The following is a 20,233-nucleotide window of genomic DNA, read 5'->3' on the forward strand; positions in this document are numbered from 1 at the left end:
TTTTATGTTTTTTAGGATAAAGAATCCAAAAGTCTGATGAAGAACTCTGAAGCCAACATGGAAGGTATGTTATAGAAAATATTTGTTACAATGAATCCCCATGTGACTATGTAATTGTAAGGTACTAAATATGTAATAACACTTACCATTTAGTATGTCGGTAATATGGATGGACCTAGGTTTTGTCAAGTGACTAAATAAATTAACTCTCTCTGATAGAAAATTATAGAACTTGAACTGAGTAAATTGAATTCAATAATTTAGCTGTTATATTTTCAGTCGATCATGGCAAAGATGGAACAGAAGACCTTGAGAATCAGTCTTCTGACATGAAAGAGAACCAGGAAATGAAAGCGGTGGATGAGAATGGGCACTCTGGAGATAATCGACAGAGTTTGGAAATGGTTTTCAGACTGGCTGCACGTCTAGGGAAAAAGAAGTGTCAGCTCTCCGAACTCTCCAAAGAAGATCAAGTCCTTCTCATCCAGGATCTCGGCCTGTGCCACTGGTTTGGAAGAGATGGCAAGTTCACGCTTAACGTAGGAGAGGAGGAAATGGTAGAGCTTCTCACAAAATCCATCAGGGAAGTCATACTCTTAGAAATACAGGAGTCCCCCTTCTTTTCTCTTATCACAGATAAACCTGTTGTAATTGCTAATAAGAGCTATCTGCCTGTCTTTGTCAGATATGTTGGGGAATGTGCCCCCAAGGTAGAGCTCATTGGTTTTTTGCGATTTTTTGAAACCTGTGACGTTGATGTTCAAGTCAAGAATCTTTCAGCAACTATAACCGAAGACTGGGGATTGCCGATGAGTCAGTGTCGTGGACAAGCATTCATGCGCATGGGCTCAGGTTGTCACAGCCTGAAGAAGATGTCTTTGGAGTTCCTCGAGAGCTATCCTCTGTCTGTCATCACACCCAGTGAGTCTTGTGGTCTTGCCTGTTGGCTAGCAGGAAGTGTACACTGCCCACCTGTCACAAAGATGCTGGGAATTGTGGAAGATCTTCTACTGTTCTTTGACCAGTCACCTGGACTGGAGGCTGAGCTAGCACAGGCCGTGGATGGGTTACTGAATACACCTCGGGAGGCCTTGGAGGAGATTCCAGAAACCTGTTGCTCCAGGTGGAAGAAGAGGGAGGACTTTTTTGATCTCCTAGTCGACACATTGGAGGGAGTCTTGAGTTGCCTGGATTCAGTTAGTTCCAGCGCCACGGGCACTATGTCGCTACATGCACAGGTCCTCGCCACTGCTTTGAGAGAGATGGATTTTGTCGTCACACTTGTGATCCTGAAGAACGCATGTTCTCCTCTTCGAAACTGCAGCACTGTTTTCCGCTGTGGTAACCCTGCTGACATCATCTGTGAGGTGGAGAAGATCGTACCAATCATAGAGACACTGAACAAGATGTTGGAGAACATAAGCACTGTACACACACCTTGGTTTGAAGAGGCATTCCAACTAGCATCCAAGGTGGCCCCTCAGCAAGTATGTTTCCCAGAGGAAGCTAACTCTTATGAGTCTCCAGAGGTGTACTACAGGGACAACTTTAGTGTTCCTGTACTGCGCTGCCTCATTGACGAAATGAAGTACAACTTCTCCGACAGTCATTTGAAAGCCTTGAAGCTCCTGTCTCTTCTTCCCACCTGCAATCCACAGCCCATTTCTGAGCCAATCCGCGCAGAGTCCACAGACAAGCTATACAGTCTCTACCTGTCTGACCTCCCTGATCCTGACACAGTAGAGCAGGATATCAGTAACTGGGCCACAGTGTGGAAAGAGAAATATCAGGACATGTCACCACCAGCTTCTATCTCTGAGATACTGCTTCACCCAGAATCTCAAAGCCATCCCACAGTGACAATGCTGCTCAGACTGGTGGCTGTTCTACCGAGCGTCAGTATGGAGTGGGACCTGATGAAGACCACCCTGAACTCCATGAGGGCTCTGCTGAAGAACACTGTCTGCAAGGGCAGCAAAACCGACACCGTGATGCTTCTCATGCATTACCCAACTGTTCAAAGACTAAGGGAGGTCATTGAGAAGTGCATCGAAGTTGACCCAGAAAGCATCCCATGTCTTGAGCAGGTAAATTAAAAGCAATACTCATTCTACCATTCCAAAGCTGATGTTTTAAAGACTGATTTTATTGATACACAGGTTTTTGTCTGCATAGAAAAGCCTTGGACGGGCCGCTTAAGTGTTTTTTTTTTTCTCGGGCCGCCTATGTCCAAACGGTAAAAAAAAAATCTATATACAGTACCAGTCAAAATCTTGGACACACCTACTCATTCCAGGTTTTTTCTTTATTTTTACTATTTTCTACATTGTAGAATAATAGTGAAGAGATCAAAACTATGAAATAACACACATGGAAACATGTAGTAACCAAAAACGTATTAAACAAATCAAAATATTTTATATTTGAGGTTCTTCAAAGTAGCCACCCTTTGCCTTGATGACAGCTTTGCACACTCTTGGCATTCTCTCAACCAGCTTCATGAGGTAGTCACCTGGAATGCATTTCAATTAACAGGTGTGCCTTGTTAATTTGTGGAATTTCTTTCCTTAATTCATTTGAGCCAATCCGTTGTGTTGTGACAAGGTAGGGGTGGTATACAGAAGATAACCCTATTTGGTAAAAGACCAAGTCCATATTATGGCAAGAACAGCTCAAATAAGCAAAAAGAAACAACATTCCATCATTACTTTAAGACATGAAGGTCAGTAAATCCTGAAAATGCCAAGAACTTTGAAAGTTTCTTCAAGTGCAGTTGCAAAAACCATCAAGCGCTATGATGAAACTGGCTCTCATGAGGACCGCCACAGGAAAGGAAGACCCAGAGTTACCTCTGCTGCAGAGGATATGTTCGTAATTTACCAGCCTCAGAAATTGCAGCCCAAATAAATGCTTCACAGAGTTCAAGTAATAGATACATCTCCACATCAACTGTTCAGAGGAGACTGTGTGAATCAGGCCTTCTTGGTCGAATTGCTGCAACGAAACCACTACTAAAGGACACCAATAAGAAGACCAAGAAACACGAGCAATGGACACTAGACCGGTGGAAATCTGTCCTTTGGTCTGGTTTGATGAGTCCAAATGTGAGATTTTTACTTCTAACTGCTGTGTCTTTGTGAGATTAGGTGAACGGATAATCTCTGCGTGTGTGGTTCCCACCGTGAAGCATGGAGGAGGTGGTGTGATGGTGTGTGGGGTTGCTTTGCTGGTGACACTGTCAGTGATTTTATTTAGAATTCAAGGCACACTTAACCAGCATTGCTACCACAGCATTCTGCAGCGATACGCCAGTCCCGCTAAGCGTGAACCAGATGGGATATCATTTGTTTTTCAACAGGACAATGATCCAACACACCTACAGGCTGTGTAAGGGCTATTTGACCAAGAAGGAGAGTGATGGAGTGCTGTATCAGATGACCTGACCTCAAGCCAATTGAGATGGTTTGGGATGAGTCGGACCGCAGAGTGAAGGAAAAGCAGCCAACAAGTGCTCAGCGTATGTGGGAACTCCTTCAAGACTGTTGAATAGCATTTCAGGTGAAGCTGGTTGAGAGAATGCCAGGCGTGTGCAAAGGGTGGCTACTTTTGAAGAATAGTTTCACTTTTGTGGTTACTACATGATGTACTATTTCATAGTGTTGATGTCTTCACTATTATTCTACAATGTAGAAAATAGTAAAAAAATAAATAAAAACCCTGAAATGAGTATGAGTGTCCAAACTTTTGATATATACAGTGAGCACCATAATTCATTGGACAGTGATCTTTTTTGTTGTTATTATTTTGGTTCTGTACTCTAGCACTTTGAGTTTGAATGGATACAATGACAATTAGGGTGAAGTGCAGACTGTCAGCTTTAATTTGAGGGTATTTTCATACATATCGGATGAACCATTTAGAAATCATAGAAGCCCCCCCATTTTTGGGCATCAAAAAGCATTGGACAGTTTAACATAATGTAGAATAAAGTATTCATTGTTGATATTTGGTCACATATCCTTTGCATGCAATGACTGCTTGAAGTATGCGATGCATCAACATCACCAGATGCTGGGTATCTTCCCTGGTGATGCTCTGTCAGGCCTGTACTGCAGCCATCTTCAGTTCCTGGGACTTATTGCCTTCAGTCTCCTCTTCAGCATGTAAAATGCATGTTCAATTGGATTCCACTTTTTGGCCATCAAAAACCCCTTCGTTGCTCTAGCAGTATGTTTAGGGTCATTGTTTTGTTGCACGATGAAGTGCTGTCCAATGAGTTTGGAGGCTAAAGAGAGAGCACAGTGGTCTTCCTCAGTCTACCGGGTCTTTTGACATAATTGAGTTCACCGGTTGTTTTTTCTTGTTAATTATGAGCCAAACTGTTGACTTGGGCATGCCCAGGGGTTTTGCAATGTTCCTGATTGATTGATTTTCATTTCTGAGCCCTATTACTGCCAGCTTCATTTGCATCGACACTGCTGTCTTCCTCATGTTGTCACACCCCAACAACAACCTCCAAAGGCAATAGCAAAGTCTATAATCAATACTATTCGTCAACAGCTCATTCACTAACAACAAAAATGAATACACCTGCCTAACAACACACATATGTGAAGCCAATTCAACAAATACTTGTAGTACCTTAAAATTGGTGGCCCATGTACAAAAGGTGCTGTCATTTCTAAACGGTTCAGCCGATATGTATGAAAATACCCTTAAATTAAAGCCGACAGTCTGCACTTCATTGTCATTGTATCCTTTCAAACTCAGTGCTAGAGTACAGAACCAAAATAACACAAGAAATAATCACTGTCCAATGAATTATGGTGCTCACTGTGTGTGTGTGTGTGTGTGTATATATGTATATATATATATATATATATATATATATATATATATATATATATATATATATATATGGGGCAAAAAAGTATTTGGTCAGCCACCAATTGCGAAAGTTCTCCCACTTAAAATAATGAGAGAGGCCTGTAGTTTTCATCATAGGTACACTTCAACTATGACAGACAAAATGAGAAGAAAAAAATCCAGAAAATCACTTTGTAGGATTTTTAATGAATTTATTTGCAAATTATGGTGGAAAATAAGTATTTGGTCAATAACAAGTTTATCTCAATACTTTGTTATATACCCTTTGTTGGCAATGACAGAGGTCAAACGTTTTCTGTAAGTCTTCACAAGGTTTTCACACACTGTTGCTGGTATTTTGGCCCATTCCTCCATGCAGACCCCATCTAGAGCAGTGATGTTTTGGGGCTGTTGCTGGGCAACATGGACTTTCAACTCCCTCCAAAGATTTTCTATGGAATCTGGAGACTGGCTAAGCCACTCCAGGACCTTGAAATGCTTCTTACGAAGCCACTCCTTCGTTGCCGGGTGGTGTGTTTGGGATCATTGTCATGCTGAAAGACCCAGCCACGTTTCATCTTCAATGCCCTTGCTGATGGAAGGAGGTTTTCACTCAAAATCTCACGATACATGGCCCCATTCATTCTTTCCTTTACACGGATCAGTCGTCCTGGTCCCTTTGCAGAAAAACAGCCCCAACGTATGATGTTTCCACCCCCATGCTTCACAGTAGGTATGGTGTTCTTTGTCCTCCAAACACAACAAGTTGAGTTTTTACCAAAAAGTTATATTTTAGTTTCATCTGACCATTTGACATTCTCCCCATTTCTTCTGGATCATCCAAATGCTCTCTAGCAAACTTCAGACGGGCCTGGACATGTACTGGCTTAAGCAGGGGGACACGTCTGGCACTGCAGGATTTGAGTCCCTGGCGGCGTAGTGTGTTACTGATGGTAGGCTTTGTTACTTTGGTCCCAGCTCTCTGCAGGTCATTCACTAGGTCCCCCCGTGTGGTTCTGGGATTTTTGCTCACCGTTCTTGTGATCATTTTGACCCTGCTGGGTGAGATCTTGCGTGGAGCCCCAGATCGAGGGAGATTATCAGTGGTCTTGTATGTCTTACATTTCCTAATAATTGCTCCCACAGTTGATTTCTTCAAACCAAGCTGCTTACCTATTGCAGATTCAGTCTGCCCAGCCTGGTGCAGGTCTACAATTTTGTTTCTTGTGTCCTTTGACAGCTCTTTGGTCTTGGCCATGGTGGAGTTTGGAGTGTGACTGTTTGAGGTTGTGGACAGGTGTCTTTTATACTGATAACAGGTTCAAACAGGTGCCATTAATACATGTAACGAGTGGAGGACAGAGGAGCCTCTTAAAGAAGAAGTTACAGGTCTGTGAGAGCCAGAAATCTTGCTTGTTTGTAGGTGACCAAATACTTATTTTCCACCATAATTTGCAAATAAATTCATTAAAAATCCTACAATGTGATTTTCTGGATTTTTTTTTCTAATTTTGTCTGTCATAGTTGAAGTGTACCTATGATGAAAATTACAGGCCTCTCATCTTTTTAAGTGGGAGAACTTGCACAATTGGTGGCTGACTAAATACTTTTTTGCCCCACTGTATCTATCTATCTATCACACACACACACACACACCACACAAAACATTTGTTTTTCTTTGGGGTGGGGGGTGATTAATTATTTTTGTGTAAAATTAAACCACAGATATAAAGTATGTAGAAACGATAATGGACCTGTTCATATTGAAGTAAGTTCATCTTTGAGAACAAATCACCAAAATAAAAGCATGACAGTCAGGGGGAATCTAAAATTTTAACTCCGGAGTATTTGTCATGGGGCCCCCATAGATTTAGTTTTGTTTGAATCTCTGTTTTTTGTGGAATTGCATGTACAGTGCCTTGCGAAAGTATTCGGCCCCCTTGAACTTTGCGACCTTTTGCCACATTTCAGGCTTCAAACATAAAGATATAAAACTGTATTTTTTATGAAGAATCAACAAGTGGGACACAATCATGAAGTGGAACAACATTTATTGGATATTTCAAACTTTTTTAACAAATCAAAAACTGAAAAATTGGGCGTGCAAAATTATTCAGCCCCTTTACTTTCAGTGCAGCAAACTCTCTCCAGAAGTTCAGTGAGGATCTCTGAATGATCCAGTGTTGACCTAAATGACTAATGATGATAAATACAATCCACCTGTGTGTAATCAAGTCTCCGTATAAATGCACCTGCACTGTGATAGTCTCAGAGGTCCGTTAAAAGCGCAGAGAGCATCATGAAGAACAAGGAACACACCAGGCAGGTCCGAGATACTGTTGTGAAGAAGTTTAAAGCCGGATTTGGATACAAAAAGATTTCCCAAGCTTTAAACATCCCAAGGAGCACTGTGCAAGCGATAATATTGAAATGGAAGAAGTTTCAGACCACTGCAAATCTACCAAGACCTGGCCGTCCCTCTAAACTTTCAGCTCATACAAGGAGAAGACTGATCAGAGATGCAGCCAAGAGGCCCATGATCACTCTGGATGAACTGCAGAGGTCTACAGCTGAGGTGGGAGACTCTGTCCATAGGACAACAATCAGTCGTATTTTGCACAAATCTGGCCTTTATGGAAGAGTGGCAAGAAGAAAGCCATTTCTTAAAGATATCCATAAAAAGTGCCGTTTAAAGTTTGCCACAAGCCACCTGGGAGACACACCAAACATGTGGAAGAAGGTGCTCTGGTCAGATGAAACCAAAATTGAACTTTTTGGCAACAATGCAAAACGTTATGTTTGGCGTAAAAGCAACACAGCTCATCACCCTGAACACACCATACCCACTGTCAAACATGGTGGTGGCAGCATCATGGTTTGGGCCTGCTTTTCTTCAGCAGGGACAGGGAAGATGGTTAAAATTGATGGGAAGATGGATGGAGCCAAATACAGGACCATTCTGGAAGAAAACCTGATGGAGTCTGCAAAAGACCTGAGACTGGGACGGAGATTTGTCTTCCAACAAGACAATGATCCAAAACATAAAGCAAAATCTACAATGGAATGGTTCAAAAATAAACATATCCAGGTGTTAGAATGGCCAAGTCAAAGTCCAGACCTGAATCCAATCAAGAATCTGTGGAAAGAACTGAAAACTGCTGTTCACAAATGCTCTCCATCCAACCTCACTGAGCTCGAGCTGTTTTGCAAGGAGGAATGGGAAAAAAATTCAGTCTCTCGATGTGCAAAACTGATAGAGACATACCCCAAGCGACTTACAGCTGTAATCGCAGCAAAAGGTGGCGCTACAAAGTATTAACTTAAGGGGGCTGAATAATTTTGCACGCCCAATTTTTCAGTTTTTGATTTGTTAAAAAAGTTTGAAATATCCAATAAATGTCGTTCCACTTCATGATTGTGTCCCACTTGTTGTTGATTCTTCACAAAAAAAATACAGTTTTATATCTTTATGTTTGAAGCCTGAAATGTGGCAAAAGGTCGCAAAGTTCAAGGGGGCCGAATACTTTCGCAAGGCACTGTAATTTCCTTTAAAACGGCTACATTTTGTCACTGAGGCCAACAGGAGGGCCTCCTAAAATTTACGGCCATCGACCACACCATTTGCCAGGCCCATGGCCACGCCACCACCTAAGCCCCATTTTGATCCAGAAAATCCCTGGTATAGCATACAATTATTTTATTCATGAATTGTCCATTTTACAAACAGACAGATAATAACAGTAAACAATACACAAGATCACCCCCCCTATCCCCTGGCAAAGGAGATATGCATAGCAAATAAATGTGTTTTAAATGTACTCAATTCTGTTATGTAATTTAGGTGAAGAAACAAATGAAAGGTCTGAAGCTGGAAAGTGGTAAGTGAATGTTTAAATCATGAAGATTCATCATGACATTCTACATGAACCATGTAATAGTAGAATGAAAATAAAGGAAAGAGGGGTGTTTATTTAACTGTGTGGGTGTGTTTAGATTTCAGAGCTTTTGATGTAAACCCTGATGAGAGACATGAGCAGACAGTTGAGGAACACCAAGCTGATATGGCAGAACAACCCCTTGCAGGAGAGTTGCAAGAGGAGGGCGGCGTGCTGATGGCGGAGGACGGCGTGCTGATGGCGGAGGACGGCGTGCTGATGGCGGAGGACGGCGTGCTGATGGCGGAGGACGGCGCGGCGCTGGTGGCGGAGGACGGCGCGGCGCTGGTGGCGGAGGACGGCGCGGCGCTGGTGGCGGAGGACGGCGCGGCGCTGGTGGCGGAGGACGGCGTGCTGATGGCGGAGGACGGCGCGGCGCTGGTGGCGGAGGACGGCGCGGCGCTGGTGGCGGAGGACGGCGCGGCGCTGGTGGCGGAGGACGGCGCGGCGCTGGTGGCGGAGGACGGCGCGCCGCTGGTGGCGGAGGTCGGCGCGGCGCAGGACGGCGTCGGTGTGGCGCAGGAGGGGGTGGCGCAGGAGGGCGCGGCCCAGGCGCAGGAGGGAGTGGCGCAGGAGGGCGCGGCGCAGGAGGGCGTGGCGCAGGAGGGCGCGGCGCAGGACGGCGTCGGTGTGGCGCAGGAGGGGGTGGCGCAGGAGGGCGCGGCCCAGGCGCAGGAGGGGGTGGCGCAGGAGGCCGCGGCCCAGGCGCAGGAGGGCGTGGCCCAGGAGGGCGTGGCCCAGGCGCAGGGCCGCATCGCCCAGGGGCAGGCGCGGGACGGAGTCGCCCAGGGGCAGGCGCGGGACGGAGTCGCCCAGGGGCAGGCGCGGGACGGCGTCGCCCAGGGGCAGGCGCGGGACGGCGTCGCCCAGGGGCAGGCGCGGGACGGCGTCGCCCAGGGGCAGGCGCGGGACGGCGTCGCCCAGTGGAGGGACGGCGTCGCCCAGGGGCAGGCGCAGGACGGCGTCGCCCAGGCGCGGGACGGCGTCGCGCAGGACGGCGTCGCGCAGGGCGGCGGCGCACAGGCGGAGGATGGTGTTGTAATGGTAGAGGACAGGGTCGTAGGTCAGAGGCAGGCTATGTCTTTCTATGACCCACCTGTGCGCGAGGAAATACTTAAGGAACTCTGGGACTCACAGTTCTTTACAATAATAACGGAACAGGCGGTTGAGATTGAGAGACAGCTCTATGTCCCCCTGTGCATCAGGTACTTGGACAAACAGGACACTCAATGCGAGGAGACTGTAGCTTTCATCCCGTTCAGCCAGGACACTGCTGTCTTGGCTGATGCTATTGAAACAGCCCTATCAGAGAAATGGGGGCTCAATATGGCGTACTGTAGAGGGCAAGCTTTGCTAAGTGTTGGTGAGGTAGGATCTCGGATGAGGGCTGTATCTGCTGTAATAGCCCAGAAATACCCCCTGGCCATGCAAATGGTCAGCTCTGCTGTGTCTCTGAATGTGTGGCTAGCCAGGTCATCTCCTGCAGTGGCAGCAGCAGACTGTGCAGTGTCTGTAGAAAACATGTTACAGTGGCTCACAGAGGATGCAGAACGACAGATCAAACTGGAAGAGGTGATCATTGCTATATTCCAACATGATGAGGGGAAGGGTAATGAGCTTAGGGACAAGCTTATTAAGAACTGGGAGAAGAGTCATGATATGCATGATTTGATGGTAGAGCTCCTGGAGGTAGTCATGCTGTGCTTGAATGAGCTGAAAAGTGAGGAGAATAGCTTAGGGAGTGGCCAAGCACTGCTTTACTTCGATAAAGTCAGACGTTTTGAGTTCATCTTCACGGCTGTCGTGCTGAAGAATGTCCTGAGCTCGACCAAAAAGCTGAGCCAATCTCTTCAAGGAAAACCCCTAGATGTGTTGCTAGCTATGAATAGCTTGCCCGATCTCCTAACTTCCCTCAATGAATTGAAGAGCGATATCGACACACATCACAAGGCCTGGTTCAAGGAAGCTGTCTCTTTAGCTTCCAAGCTGCAGATAACGTTGTTGCACTCTGCGCTGCTAGAACCCCTGAGTCAGTTTTACAAAATGGCGGTGAGTCAGAAGGTGATAGAGCACTCCATTGCTGAGGTCAGTGAGTTCTTCACAGAGAAGGTCCTCAGTACCCTGAGGTGCCTGGAGATTGTGCCTTACGCCATGTCGAAGCTAGAAAACAGCAGTGTAAATGCTTACGTTTTCCGCATGTACAAAGATGACATGCCTGACCTGGTCTCACTCCCAACAGAGATTAAGTCTTGGAGAGAGAAGTGGTTGGATCCCATGTCCGGGTATCTTCCAGCCACTGTGCTCGACACTCTGAAGGCATCAGACATTAGGAGCTTTAGTAACATTGAAACCCTCCTAAGACTCCTGGTCATCCTACCATTTTCCCGGAGGGAGAGTACCTTCAGGCAGGGAAAGAGAAGCCTCCAGGGGTTCATACAACAGGAGACCAGGTCTCTTTCTGAACTTCATCCTCTGTAAATAAGCACGTGTTCCCTCAAGCTCTTATTAGCATAAAGCAGGTTTCTGAGTTGGTGTCCTATACTGCTGACCCACTGTACCCTTGAGTAAATGTCCAACCTAATTTAGGTCTCAATAAACATTTTAACTTACTAGAAGACATTTCCCTGTATACATGAATGATCTAAATCTTTTGGTCATTTTATTCATTGTTTTTTATTATAACATTTTTGTTTTAAGTTGTTTGGATAATTGTACTGCCTAATGGGACCAATGTCTTGACAAAAAAAGCAATGCTCACCTGAGGGTTACCAATGCTTGTGTGCCTTTATGCAAAACTAACAGTCAACCCCATGAATCATAAAAATACAGATGTCTGAAAATGACAGTCCCGTCAGGCTTTTTGAAATAACTTTTGTTTGTCAGCACCAAATAACATTGGACTGGATTTAAGAATCACTTGCATCAATTCACTGTCAATAAGTTGTATCATTCTCTTCCTTGGCACAAATAGAAATGGTTAGTTCAATCATGTAGATGTATTTTATGATGGTTTCTTGTCTAGGAGAGTTCATTTTCTGTAAAGAATTCTCCAAATACTGTCTCCTTAAGAGTTCAACATTTCATATATATTTGTCAAAAAATGAAAATAAAGTTCTAAAAAGACTCAATGTTCTTATTGTATGACTTCACATTGCTGTAGCAGGCATACCATCGTGAGTAAATCAATGTTCTTATTGTATGACTTCACATTGCTGTAGCAGGCATACCATCGTGAGTAAATCAATGTTCTTATTGTATGACTTCACATTGCTGTAGCAAGCATACCATCGTGAGTAAATCAATGTTCAAAGCAGTCACAAGAGGGCGACATTATTTTGGCAATTAATTTGGAATATATTAAGAGTCCCCTTTATTGATCAAGAGAATGTTTGATTATAAAGCATATTTTATTTAAATAATTTGAGGGGGGGGGGGGGGTGGACTTGCAGCTGACTGCTCTGTTGAGGATTGGAGAATGTAAGCATTGCCACACCTTTTGATATGGGATCCAAAGCCAAATAAACCATGAAGCTTGCTGTATATCTTACCGATTTGTAATCTTAATGGGAAATCTCAAACATATGAACTGGTTTAGACAACAACAAAAGGAAGTATCTCATCTCATAATTGCTTATTGTGCAGTAGGCCTATGCACTTCCAACTTTTTCCTCCCATTATGTTGCTTTTGATTCTTCACTTTCTACAAATTTTAATTCCTCCCATTGTCGGGGTAAATATCTTAAATGTTGAATGGTGGGGGTGATTTTATTTTTTTACACTCCCTCTTGTCTGATTTGTAACACATCCTTAGCCTAGTCTCTGGACTGGGCATCAATCACTGGGGTATTGTTTTCAAGCTGATGTCATCAAATCTTGAAGGGAGGCAATCAGTCTGTCTTCAGTGAGACCTTGGGCTCTGGGTCAGTTTAGGGCAATAACCTATGATCTTTCTGAGGTTAGCTGCTGTGAGGAGGGCACTTCAGAAGCCTTATGAACCCAAGTAGAACAAAGATCTTAAGATGACAATGCAATAGTTGCTCTCACAAATCAACTATTTTAGGTCATCAGTAAAACACTTGTAATATGCAGTATTTATTTTTTAAAGGAACCTTGGGCTTTTCCTAATGTTTAACTATGATGTAGATATTCTATGAAAAGACACCATGAAAGACGTTTTCAGATTTTGGGTGAGCGAAACCAATGTATTAAATATTTTTCTACATTGTGTTTGTTATCTATAGAGAAGTCTTGAAAGCCAGAAGATTGCTTTCTTGAATCTATCCTGACAACCATTCCTGATATGCTAAGCTTTAAAAGTTTTGTGAAAAGATGGACGCTGTGCAGACGCGCCAAATTCTTGTTCCTCTCATCGTTTAGAGAATTTCCCAGTCATTTCTAGATTTTGACCTAGGTACTGACCACATTTTCCACAAGCAATACATTTTTATTTGTGTCATCTGCCTGCCAGATATGTGTCTAGTGCTCAGCAGAAAGGACTGGGGTTCTGTGTGCTTTCAAATGTGTTCAAATTTCAGATTACCCAACTGATTTTGTAAGTCCCATAGGTATATACTTTCCTTTAAAAAAAAGTGTTTTGAGGAAAGTGTTTGATTTGTAAAATAACTACTAATCTCAGGTAGATCCTGACTTAAAACCGAAGAAATCTTGTTTCTTTCTATCTAATTGAAATTACCACAATTAACCATTATTTTATGATATTATTTTGGCAAAAACAAACTGGTTATAAACTGAAATATGTTTGACCCAGTGATTCTTTCATCACCTTGGGACTCACACACCAAGAAAAAACTGTTTATTTCCATCTATGCATTAAAGAGCAGTGCATCCCCATCTCAACTATTACTTCAAGGGACATGTATTCTTCCTGTGATCTGTAACAGCAGAAACCTCCCCTACAAGAAAGAATGTATTGTTGGGGCTCAGCTCCGTGTGAAAGGAACATCTCCATGTCCTCGGTCAACTGCTGAGCAAACGGATTTGTCTCTGCTGTGCTCTGGGTCGTCACTGACAAGCCCAGAGCCTTGTTTGCAGACTGGATTACAGCCCATTCTCCTTAGCTGTGGCCACCATGGTTGAGGTCCATTCCTTTTCAATTCAGGGAGTACACTGAAATTCCAATTTTACTCAATGCTTCTCTGAGAAAATATTTAGTTTACATTCTTAATTGACTGAATTGAAATGGTATTGACCACAACCCTGGTGGCTACATCCAGCTAAGGAACTCCTAAACTTTGCTCTGCTCAGTCCCATAAGCTATTGGTATCCCTCTCATTTCCACTGATACAGAAATAAAGGTGGACCTCGTTGCAGGTGTTTTGTACTGTATCTCATGTTGACTCTTTTTGGTTGGTTGTTTTTGGGACCCCTTGCTATAACAAGCAAGAAATGCCTTTTCATCTCCCATCAAAACAAGGAATTGCTTGTCATAATTAGAACTTATGTGCTGGTTTCCTATTGGAAGTAAAGGTTCTGCTCTAATGTTAGACCTGTGGTATTCTAATCATGTCCATTGCTAGAATTTAAGGTCACTCTGGAGGGGAAGGCAGACAGGCTTAACTGGATTTTATTTAAAGGTTCCTTTTGCAGGGGACAAATGGCATCGCCCCCCATAATTCAAAACACCCACAAATAGACCATTTAATTTGAGTTATCGCAACACCAAGTCAGCCATTCAGACCTAGAAACAGGTTTTCATGCACTGGACAGACATTTAAAACTAAACTGTACTATTGGAAATATGTCTTTGTGACATGTATAGAAATGCCATTGATAAACTTAGCGCTTCCAAAGCTGTGTGTATACAACGTATAGATAGATATTCTTGAGATATTAATTCTACTGCTGACATTTCCTTAAATCTACTCCCTCTCCTAAAGCCAGGGCATCAGCAGTCGGTCACTGATTGCTCGTCCTCTGAGCTTGGCCCAGTAAAAATGTGCCCCTTTACCAGCAGAGGGCAAAGACGATTAACTTGTGATCAGGTTACTGCTTTGGTAACCCCTTTTTCTACTGCTGCTCCACTTTCAGATTTAAGCGCCACGCATTATTAAAGAGTGCTCCAGTACTCTGATACCCCTCCACCGATTCTGAGGAGGAGAAAGGAAACATGTCTTTCTGCTGCACAATTGATCCTATTATGCTGTGCAGAGGCCTGTGGTCCTGTGGTGGCGGCACTTGTCCCTGTTGGCTCCTTCATCTTTGTCTGGGTCAGTCTTCCTGAGAGGTGTTGGCAGAGTGAATCTGAACTGTGAAGGGAAGCATCACCCCACCCAGGTAGTTTACCTCCATCCTTCCGCTACCTTTATCACCTGCTCTCCCCTTTCCTCCTCTTTCAGCAACACCTCGTCAGACATAATATGCTCTCGTATGATGGATGGTCTGTAGAAGCCGACACTGACATCTCTTTTCATGTTACAGGAAATGTCCTATGTCCTCTATCTGCATGTGGCGAAAAAGTACTTTTGATCCTAATTTCATGTCATAATACCCTAAAGAAAATATTGATTTATTTTGTTCAGTAGTTTAATGCTCATGTGTTATTTAATTTTATCTCACAATGTCTTCAAGGAACAACATTCATAATCTTTGTGAAGGCCTCCTTTGTATGTGCTTTATAAGCGCTTTATAAACCTTGACAGTTACAGCAGAGCAAATTGAGAAATCACTTAAAGGGATACTTTGGGATTTTGGCAATGAAGCCCTTTATCTACTTCCCCAGAGTCAGATCAACTCATGGATACCATTTTTATGTCTCTGCATCCAGTATGAAGGAAATTAGAGGTAGCCTATGCTTACTAGCGTTAGCACAATGAATGGAAGTCTATTGTATCTACTAGCATTCTAGTAGGCACCATAGACTTCCAGTCATTGCGCTAAAGCTAGTTAGCAATTGCTCAAACCCTAGTTAGCGACTTCCTTCAAACTGCACGCAGGCATAAAAAATGGTATCCATAGTTCATCTTACTCTGGGGGCGTCATTGCCTAAATCCTGAAGTATCCCTTTAATATTATAGTGTGGCTGGATTTTAGTATGGAACTATGATATTAATTTTAAATTAATCTGTAAATATATCATTTCACCTTTGAAATGAGTAACCAATGGTGTTGGACTCTGGATCCAGACAAGTACATTTGCCAAAGGTTCCATGAATGGATAAACAGTCCTATACAGGCCTGAGCACTCCTTGAAGACCAAATTAAGTGCCACCCATCTGTCACTTGAAAGGGTTTAGGCTCCTCAAAGCAGAGTTTAAGAATGGTTATAAACAAATGGTACACAAAAGATGTGCTCCTATCTTCTCCTGACTATAGAGCACAAATTGGATGGTGATCGTTGTTTCTGTTGTGGACCCTGCTGTGAGGTACACCATTGCCTGTGAAGAAGAGCACCTGAAAATCCACACATCAAGATAGTATTTTCACATTGGTGAGCTGCCTCTTTGATGATGCTTTTTCCCTTTTTATAGGGAAAGTTTGGTGCTTTTATTGATTATGGTGTTGTATAGGATTTCACAGACACAAATGTCATGTTTTATATCAGAACAAACTGATAGATAGAATCCCGTAGTGTTTGGTGGTAAACATTTGATGAAAAAATTCAAATAGACCATTTTCATCAAAGTCTGAGCTAGTAAGAGGTAATAATTTATGGAATAATGTTGCAGGAAGCCAGAAAGAGCTATGTCTGTCTGTGTCTCAGAGATTTCCAGGATTTCCATCTGCTTTCAGAAGAAGTTAAGCTTACAGTGAGGATCTTTTGAAATATTCATCAACAAGAGGACACTTAATTCAGTTGCATTGTATATGTGCCTTCCCTCCAGGACATCTAATCCATCCGGTGTCACAGGAAGTCCAGGAAAATCATTATGGACCTCAGCCACCCGAGCCACGGACTGTTCACCCCGCTACCATCTAGAGATAGACACCACTAGCCGTCCTCCGCTCAGTACCCTGCCCTGAACTTAGGCACTGTTACTAGACGCTTAACACCCGATACATTACCCTGCACCTTAGAGACTGCTGCCCTATGTACATAGTCATTGAACACTGGTCACTTTAATAATTTTTATCCACTTCATATGTACATACTGTATTCTAGTCAAGGCTCATCCTATATAACTACTGCTGTACACATCTTTCCTATTCATATCCTGTCCATACTGTCTATACACAACACTATATCCATATATATATATTTATATTCCCGACTCTGACATTGCTCGTTCTGATATTAGTTAATTTCTTTCTTTTTAGTGTTTGGATTTCTGTGTATTGTTAGGTATACTGCATTGTGGGAGCTACAAACATAAGCATATATCAACTTTCAGATCTTTCTCACAATAATACAATGGCATTCACATTGGTTACTTGATTGAACTAACAAAAAAATGATGTGCCTGTAGATGGGAGTAACCTGTACCCCCGCAAATTGACTCGGAACCGGTACCCCTTGTATATAGCCTCGTTATTGTTATGTAATTTTGTTGTGTTACTTTTTTATTTATTTACTTTTTACTTTAGTTTATTTTGTACATATTTTCTTAACTCTATTTCTTGAACTGCATTGTTGGTTAAGGTCTTGTAAGTAAGCATTTCACGATAAGGTTGTAATCGGGGCATGTGACAAATACGATTTGATTTGATGTGAGCGCTAAAACAAGTTTATGCAACACCATGATGAAACTTGCCAGTCTGATGGTGATGCTTAGAAACATGGAACAGGAGGGATAGAGAAATAAAAGGAAAGGGTTGAATGGATGCCAGACAGGTTAGTCTTTTCAGGGGGTAGTTGCTGGGTAGCTGTGACTCAGGGCCCATTCAGGCCTGTATCCCAGGAGGCGAAAGGTGAGTGGTCTTATCTTCTCTTGCTATAGCTCTGGTACACTTGTAATTGGGGAGACAATGGCACAACATTGTGAGCTGGAAAAGCCATTCCTCCCAAACGTTTAAGCATTGTATTCAGACCTCTTCAGGCTCTTTCTGTGGGGTAGAACAAGGCATTGTTAGTTTGTTATACATATACAGAGAATAATTGCAGGTGCTAAATCCAAACAAAGGTTTGATGAAGGTTTGGCTGTTATTGGGTAAAACAACTGAGGTTTTTCATTTTTATGAAGTCGTGTGGCTTTGCTGTCCAGTCAGAACAGCCAAAAGGATTCCTTACCCTTGTGTGTTGGTTGAAAGGTGAGATGGGAGATCAAAGGCCTGTATGTTGATCCTGGCTCAGACAGGAATGGAGAGCCTCTGTGTAAAACGGTCAACCCTGAGACGGTGCTGTAGTGCTCCAGCTACAGTAAGCTCTGCTGCAGCCCCCTCCTTCCCCACACACAGTACAACCCATGTCCATTCACAGTTTACTGCCATAAAACACATTTCACCCACTCCGCCGGAACCAGAAACATGGCATAGTGCAGTCACACTACAAATAGGATTTGTTTAAGTCTACTCTGTGTGACCCTGATTTAGCCCACTGCAGTAAAAGGTTAACTCAAACTCCAAGCGTTCCCTAGACACGCTACTGTCAAATAACAACCTTGGATTGTATCATGTTTGCCAAAGAGATTTGGGCCACAGAATCCCCCTGTGCAGAGGGAAAGTGGGCATGTCCTGGTTCGTAAATGTGTCTACCCCACATGATCAAACCGGCAGAAAGAAACTGTGACAGATCTTAATCCTTCTCCCCTCTGGAGCAGCCAGTAGAGGATCTGCTAGCATGTTGGGCGTGGGGCAGGGAGCAAGGTCAGTGGTTTAAACCATGCCTGCAGCCAGTCTGGAGCCCAGCCCACTCTACACTGGGGGGGGGGGGGGGGGGGGGGGGGGGGGGCGCGTGCGCGTGCGCGTGCGTATTGATTTGCTTTCCCATTATTGCGTTTCAAGCAAGTTTCATGATACCCGACCAGAAAAATAATACTGTTTGGTAGAGGACCCCTGTTGAGTAAAAACAGATGATGTGAGAAAGAGCGGCTGTGATAGTGTTACTAGTTTCAGAATTATTTTTGTATAATGTCATGATTCTATTTTTAATCCGTGTATTCTGGCTCCACCAGCTAGCAACTGGAGCCTCCCTGGATCATTTTTAAACCAGTTATATTCAATGGACATGTAATTTCTGTTTTCATACAATTTCCAAACAGAAGAAAAAGGCTGTCATTATACTGGTATTAAAGGTATAAAAAAATGGAACATGGATATTAAAGTTGATTTAGGTTCCTACCCCAGCATTGTAAAATCTGATGAATTGTGGTGTTGTTTAAATATCACGAAATAACTTTTCCAGTTTGTCTTTTGTTTTTGCAAAGACTGTATCAGGGTTTCAAAATTACTCGGCAAAGTATTCCATAATGTAATGTAACATTCCAGTAGGACTGTTCATAAAACATTTCCCATCTTAATAAACGTTGTTTTCTACATTTTCATTTATAAATTATTACATTTCATTCTGGGATGGTTTAGCCAGTAAAATAAAATGCCATCCTACTTTTTATTCTGTCATGTGCGTTTTTACCCTCGTAATCCAATGTACATAAATTACACTCATAGTTAATGGTCCTATAGGACCATGCGTTCTGAAATGTAATTGTAGCCTACATTGTTGTGCGCTCCTTTCTCATTAAGTTTGTCCCCATAAAATAAAAAAAATAAAAGCACAAATTACCTGCGGAGCTCTGCCTCAGTCAGACAACAACACACTGGAACCGTGTTAACAGTGGAAACATTCTTATTAATGAAGGTGTCTTAGTTGCATGGTTGTTACAGCGCTTGGGTGTGTGGTTGTTTTACTGAGGGGAGAGCACTGAGCGTTACAGAATTCTCTGCATGAGGCAAAGTGAGCAAAGAGAGCCAGGTTATTGGTTAATAGAAAATGCATATGGCGATGCATGGGAACATTCACTGATATTAAAACACAGAAACTATAAGGAAATAGTTACCTGCCTCGCTTGTAAAATTATTAATAAGGTGACCATGGTGGAATCATTATGTGCATGAAACATTTTCAGTACGCCCCTGTTTTTGTTTATTATTATTGAATATATTTAACAAAACTCAGCATATTCAAGTTGTCCACATTGAGTTGGAATTACATTTCAGTTTTTTTTATGCATAGACGATGCTGATAATAAAACAACAGGCCCATTATGGTAATAGCATAATACTAAAAATAAAAATAATCATCATCATCATCATATATTATTGGACCTATTAGGCTGAGCTCCTTGCCATCCAGGATATCTATATCAGGCGGTGTGGTGGGAAGGCCCGGGAAATCGTTAAAGACTAACCTCCCAAGCCATAGACTATTCTCTCTGCTTCCGCACGGCAAGCGGTACCGGTGCATCAAGTCTGGACAGCTTCTATCCCCAAGCAATAAGACTTATAAATAGTTAACAAAATACCTACACGGACTATCTGAG

General features: G+C 42.9%; 1 protein-coding gene across 1 annotated transcript in view; it reads left to right on the forward strand.

The window, feature by feature from the left end:
* LOC139422451 (uncharacterized) overlaps positions 1-11,279 on the forward strand; it is a 34,819-nt gene extending 23,540 nt beyond the window's left edge. Inside the window, exons 11-14 of the mRNA XM_071173626.1 lie at positions 16-64; positions 280-2,087; positions 8,708-8,744; positions 8,860-11,279. Of these exons, the coding sequence (XP_071029727.1) occupies positions 16-64; positions 280-2,087; positions 8,708-8,744; positions 8,860-11,279 (4,314 nt within the window). The remainder of the gene's footprint in view (positions 1-15; positions 65-279; positions 2,088-8,707; positions 8,745-8,859) is intronic.
* The last annotated feature ends 8,954 nt before the right edge of the window (positions 11,280-20,233 follow it).

This window comes from Oncorhynchus clarkii, chromosome 12 (genome assembly GCF_045791955.1).
Source record: "Oncorhynchus clarkii lewisi isolate Uvic-CL-2024 chromosome 12, UVic_Ocla_1.0, whole genome shotgun sequence".
NCBI classification, from domain to species: domain Eukaryota; kingdom Metazoa; phylum Chordata; class Actinopteri; order Salmoniformes; family Salmonidae; genus Oncorhynchus; species Oncorhynchus clarkii.